Genomic DNA, 6,037 nt, shown 5'->3' with positions numbered 1-6,037 from the left:
ATAAAAAATAATAAATAAAAAAAACTACTTTTACATGCACACAATAAACTTTTTTTTTGAGCCCTCGAGAAACTATTCACATGTGCATGGTAATGTTTTGCATGCTTACACATTACAATTTCTAGTTTTATAAAAAAACCATTTCCTTTGTGCATCACTGCCATCTTACTATGAATAAAACGAGAGCACGGATGCACATGAATTAACAGAGATCTACCTGCTCTCTGCTATTTTTGCAAAGGTCCTTGAGGTTATGTAATAAGGTGCTAAGAATATAGTGTGAAGAAACCCAATATGCTTATAACCTGCATTTTGCATAATAAAAATATGCACTTTGAATTCGTCATATTTGGCGATCACTTCTTGTACGATAAATTTATTTTCATCCAATTCTTAATTTTCTATTATATATAAAAAAAAAAAAGAGTCAAAAGTCTGGAAACACAAATATTTTCCATACTCTGCTTACTTAATTCCATACTTTTCCAAACCCCGTATGAACCCTGATGTAGGCATAGCGTAAACTGAGCATATGCTAGTCTCGTGAGAACCAAGTTTTGTTTACAGCAAAGGAAAACCAGTCTCATCTTGGCTTATATCAAAATAAAAATATATCATTTTGTACTTCTAATGCATGACCAGTGCTTTGTTTGGCTCTCTCATCTGCATTTCCGCATTCATCTACGTCCTTCGTCATCCGTTGGAACACCACTCTCTCGTGAATGTGTATGACAGTTAGCAGAAGATTAGTTTATAAAGTTTTAAATGTTTTTTTTTTCTTACACAAACACATTGATTTACTTTAGAAGGCCTTTATTAACCTCCCAGAGCCATGTGGAGCTGTGTTTTTTGATGGACAGATGCACATTTTTGGACTTCAAATCTCGGCCCCCATTCACTCCCATTATAAAGCTTGGAAGAACCAGGACATTTTTAAAAATAACTCTTGACTGTATTCTTCTAAAAGAAGAAAATCATATACACCTAGGGTGGCTTGAGGGTGAGTAAATCATGGGGCAATTTTCATTTTTGGGTGAACTATCCCTTTAATACTTTGATTTCAGACATGCTACTAATTTCGCCAACTATATACTAGGGAAGTATATAGCATTTTCAGAAGTATAAAGCATTTTCAGAAGCAGGGACAGACTACAATAAAAGCAACTTCAGTCTGAAAAGGAACGTTTTTATTGAAAAAAAAAAAAAGTTAGTTAGAGAGCCATTCTAGTCACATTTTAGATACAGGATTGTTAAATACTTTGGCTACACGAGGCCAGTCATGGAACGTTTCAAAATCAGCCTCCTTTGGCTCAGTGGAGGGAGATCTTAAACGAAAAGTAATAAAGATCAAGTCACATGTTCATAATGAGTGCCTCCTGCCAACCGCATTTGTAAACAATGCTCCAATACGAAGCACAATGATTACTGAAATGAAACCAGGAATAAATGCAAAGTAATACATATTTAGAAGCCAGTATTAAAAATAGCACAGGATGTAGCCACATCCACCAATAGAGCACTTGAGGGAAACTCGAAAGCTATTGGTTCACACATGCGTAATTTGCATGAAGAATTAAGGCGGAATTCATTTCGAAGACGTGGAAAGCTTTAAACAGAAAAGAGAGCAGGCACAAGATGTGTTTGCAAGAAACATTCTCAGTCATAGATCTTAAAAAATCTGCAATGCTTTGTTGCAGTATAAAAAGGGTGTGTCATATGCAAATCATACTTATTATATTTACAAAGACATGTTTGTGAGTCTTAAAAGTGAGGGAATAATTAACCAAAATTTGAAATGAATTGAAGCAGCACTGATGTGGAAATGTGAGACCGAATTTCTCGAGGTAAATAGAAAAGCTGCCATGATTTAAAAAAAAAAAAAAGTTCCGACATGCTTTTTCCTCTTTTAAAAATCACTTTCCCTAAAACAGTAATGTGATTGTACGCAATACAGTGACATGCTACACAATTCAGTGATTTGATATGCAACTATTCTGATTTCTTTCTCGAACAATTCAATGGAATGCTAAGACAAGTCAAGGCTCAGATGAACTGAGATGAATTCATTAACGTAAAGTGTCCTTTTTTGCTATTTTTATACTAATGGTCCTCCATTTGGCTGTCAGTTTGAGAGTAGTATGTGTTGAGAGTTTTTAAAGGAGCAGTTTGCTTATTTAGCTTGGTTATTGGCGTTTTGTCAGAATTTGCACACAGAAAAATAGTTTGACACATTTACGATCGTCATTCACATTAAAGTTTTCAAAATATCTATTCTTTTTAACTCAAAAAAATTTGGTTTATACTTTTTGCTATATAAAGAAAAACATTGTACAATAGCAACGGAACTATTCACAAGTCCGTGATCTGGCCGAAGTGTTTTCTTGGGGCACAAATATTGGCTAACGTCCCACTGCAAACTGCCCCTTTAATGTTAAGACACGCAGTAGTTCTCTGGCTCCATCAGTAGTTCAGAAAAGGTATCACCAGGGGCCGCTCTCTGGGTAATTGGGCACTGCAGCTGGATACTGGGGCAGGCTGGGGCCGGTTTCAGAGATGGCGTTGAATCCGGCTTCTCTCACAGGGGCGCTTTTCCACACGCCCGTGCTCCATTCTTCCTGCGCCCGATGAAGACTGCCTCCTCCTCCACGATACAGTCGATGAACCTTTTACGGGACAAATTTGATGTCACTTTCTTTTTCTTTTACTTATTAAGAGTTGTGTGTGTATATGCAAATCATACCTTGATAAGAATGAACACCATTAGAACTGTATCTATGGTAAAGAGCAGAGTACAGATGAGCATGAATATAGCCGAGACTACATTTGTGCCGAAAAATATCACTGTGGCAATCCAACCACTGCAAAAAGAGAAAAACATGGCGAGTTAACATCAATGGAAGTAACTGATATTCCCACTCAAAGATTGAATGAGTTAAGCTCAGTCAACAAGATTAATACAAATAGCTATCAGAAAGAAATAAGAAAAATTCTGTAAGATTTTTAAATGTTTCTGAAATGAATGTATTTTTCGCTCACCAAGGCTGCATTTATTTGATCAAAAATACAGAAAAAACTGGAATACTGTGAAATATTTTTGCAATTTAAAATAACTGTTTTCTATTTGAATGTCTTTAAATGAAATTTATTCCAGTGATGTAAAGCTGTATTTTCAGCATCATTACTCCAATATTGTATTGGACAAATGGTCTAAAGTTAACTTACAAAGTGACTTAGCTTTCATAAAGGTTGCAGAGGAAACCTAAACCTGATGGTAACCCACTTCAAATCAGCTAGGAATATTATGCTGCAAACCAGACATGTGTTCTCAAATTCAAGGCGACGGACCAAAATCTAGTCACCATACAGATAAAAAGTTCACCTCAAAAATTAAAAAAAAGGGCAATGATAAGTTTTACTGTAAAAACAGCACAAATTGAAATCTTGTTCCAAGCCTGTATGAGTTTCTTTCTTCTGTTGAGCACAAAAGATGATATTTTGATAACCAAATGGCAGATGGTAGCCAATATTTTCATACTATGGAAGTCAATGGTAAGCGGTAACTGTAAAGACAGAATTTTCATTGTTGACTGCACTATCCCTGTACGGAGTGTGACCCCCTTTAAACTTATTCTTGCAAACAACGTTAATATTATTTCTCAACATTCAGCTGCATGTTAAAATAAATACTTCTTTCTCAAGAGGTGGAATGAAATTGTAAACAGTCAATCATCAAACTGTCAGTAGCGAATTAAATTATGGTGTGGCACCCAGGGCGACCAATCAGGTCACTCCACCAATGCTCATAAAAGTAATATCCTCAACAAACCACATAATTTAAGGTAGCATCCAAATGGTGTGTGAAAAGATTTTATCACACCAAAATTTAACACAAAGTATTCTCGTAGCTTTGTAAAATTACAGGTAAACCACTGATGTCACATGGACTATTTTATCGATGTTCTTGCTACTTTCTGGGTCTGGGAACATTTCAGTTGCGTTTCTGTCTATGCAGGGTCAGAAAGCTCTCAGATTTCATCATGAATATCTTAATTTGTGTTCTGAAGATGAACAAAGGTCTTACAGGTTTGGAACGACATGAGGGTGAATAATTAATGACAGAATTTTAATTTTGGGCTGAACTATCTCTTCAAATCCTGAATATCCTAACATTTAAATGTTACTCACCAAGCACCCCAACCTGATATTCCAAGACTCTGGATGAAGGCAAGAACGCATTGCAGAAAGAAAATGAAGAAGAATGTCATGAAGTTGAAGGAACTATCAGCCCTAAAAAAAAACAAAAAAAAAACAGTTAAATCTAAGTGAAAACCTCAGCATCATTTGTCCTTTCCCAAAATGAGCTCCTTACCGAAATGCTTTATAGAGTGGCCTGAACCAGCAGGTGTAGCTACATGGGCTGAAAACAAGCAGCCAGAGGAGCGCAAACCCAAAGTTGACCGCTCCACCCCCACCGGCCCACCAAGCGATGCAGGCCACCACATTGACACATAGTGTGATACAGTACACTGAAAAACAGAAACCTCAGTCATTAGATGCTTCAGCCAGACTTCAGAAAATCTGAAATCCAACTATTCACAGTAAAGGTTAGGCTACATTTCTTTACTCACACATCCAAAGATTGTAAATACGACGCACAAGCTGCTGGTAGGGTTGCGGAATTTCCTCATCCACGTTTTGGTAAAAACATGGCTTTATGCGAATAAACTTCGGCAGAGGGGGGAAGTTGTTTGCTCGATCTGTCAGGCACAAATGGGAATGATTCATTTTTAACCAAAGCAATAACAAGACTTCAGAAAGTATGGAATATTGTTTCCAACACAGAATAAAATAAATTAAAAAGGTAATTGCGATTTCTTTTCCTTAGAATTGCTAGATATAAACATGGAATTGTGAGATATAAAGTTGTGAGATAACTTGCAATTGTAAGAAAAAAAGTCACAATTATGGTTTTATTTTGTATTTTGTGGCAGAAACAGAAAAAAAAGAATTGCGAGATGTAAATTCAGAGGAAAAAAACGTGAATTGTAAATATGTGTATTTATTTATTTCCATGGCATAAACAGTCTTCCATTAAAAAGCAAATGAAAACAACTGACATTCAACATTTTTATATGCCAACCAAACCTGACTTACCTGTCATTCTCAATTTTGAGAATGTTTTTTGTTTATGTTTATGTTTCTTGTGCTAGTGATCTTTTCCCTCTCTGGACTGATGAATTGAAGTTTTCAGTGCTAAAAGAAATAAAAATATTGTAAAAACAAGCAAACATTCTTAAAAATAGATTTAAAAAATACAAGAAGATTTTAGAAGAACAAGAGGGCTCTGCGCCTTAGTGGCTTGGGCCCTAAAAATCAGCCTTGTGATCACATTGAGCAAAATGATACATAACTGTTGAACACTGCAAGCCACATAAGATCATAACAGTTGTCTTGAAATAACATAAACGCTTATTTCGTATTTAATATGTGTTGTTGTTTATAACAATTCTATATTAACGATATTTCACAGTATTAGTGACATTTGAAAACATAGTAGCGCTAACAGTTACAGGCCAACAGCTAACCATGTCAAACACAACTGCAGTGGAAATGGCCAAACTATACAACATAACGCAAATCATGTGCTTAAGAGAAAAACGACCGCTTTAATAATACAATAAAACCTTATATTCGTAATCATACGATACCTGTGCACCGCTAAAGAGTTAGATGAGGATGCGCCTGCAACCGCATTGAATCTTGGAAATACAGTGGTGGACTAGCATTCTGGTGCATTATGAGAATTGTAGTTCTAAAGTGGCCTGTTTTTCACCTAGCGGACGGAAATTGTAACTATTAAAGACTACAAGACCCAATACAAGATGATCAAAGGTGTTGGTCTCGGTGCTTGTGACTAGATAATTTACCAGTTTCCCTGCCTTGTGGCAATGTATGAATATGACACCTTTCTGTTGTTTTTGGCAGAAGCTTGTGAATATTTTCGTGCTTTTGGATTTAAGTGTATCTCAAGGATCTT

General features: G+C 36.0%; 1 protein-coding gene across 1 annotated transcript; it reads right to left on the bottom strand.

Annotated features, from left to right (window-relative positions):
- Positions 1 to 1,167: 1,167 nt before the first annotated feature.
- Positions 1,168 to 5,773, bottom strand: LOC306867741 (secretory carrier-associated membrane protein 4-like). The gene is made up of 7 exons (XM_079413585.1): positions 5,709 to 5,773; positions 5,155 to 5,253; positions 4,629 to 4,757; positions 4,370 to 4,526; positions 4,186 to 4,287; positions 2,741 to 2,858; positions 1,168 to 2,663 (listed from the first exon to the last, which is right to left on the bottom strand). Exons 2-7 carry the CDS (start codon positions 5,159 to 5,161, stop codon positions 2,481 to 2,483), a joined length of 696 nt encoding a protein of 231 aa, XP_079269711.1. The 5' UTR covers positions 5,162 to 5,253; positions 5,709 to 5,773; the 3' UTR covers positions 1,168 to 2,480.
- Between the last annotated feature and the right edge of the window lie 264 nt (positions 5,774 to 6,037).

Source organism: Barbus barbus, assembly GCF_936440315.1.
Source record: "Barbus barbus genome assembly, chromosome: 49".
In the NCBI taxonomy this organism is placed as follows: domain Eukaryota; kingdom Metazoa; phylum Chordata; class Actinopteri; order Cypriniformes; family Cyprinidae; genus Barbus; species Barbus barbus.
This window is presented reverse-complemented; position numbering and strand designations above follow the sequence as displayed.

What these genes read in the sequence shown, in the direction of transcription:
- LOC306867741 (XM_079413585.1), bottom strand. An exon ending in ATATCAGGTTGGGGTGCTTG is followed by an intron (nt 2,859 to 4,185) that starts GTGAGTAACATT and finishes CTCTTTTTGCAG; the next exon opens with TGGTTGGATTGCCACAGTGA. An exon ending in TGGTGTTCATTCTTATCAAG is followed by an intron (nt 2,664 to 2,740) that starts GTATGATTTGCA and finishes GTCCCGTAAAAG; the next exon opens with GTTCATCGACTGTATCGTGG.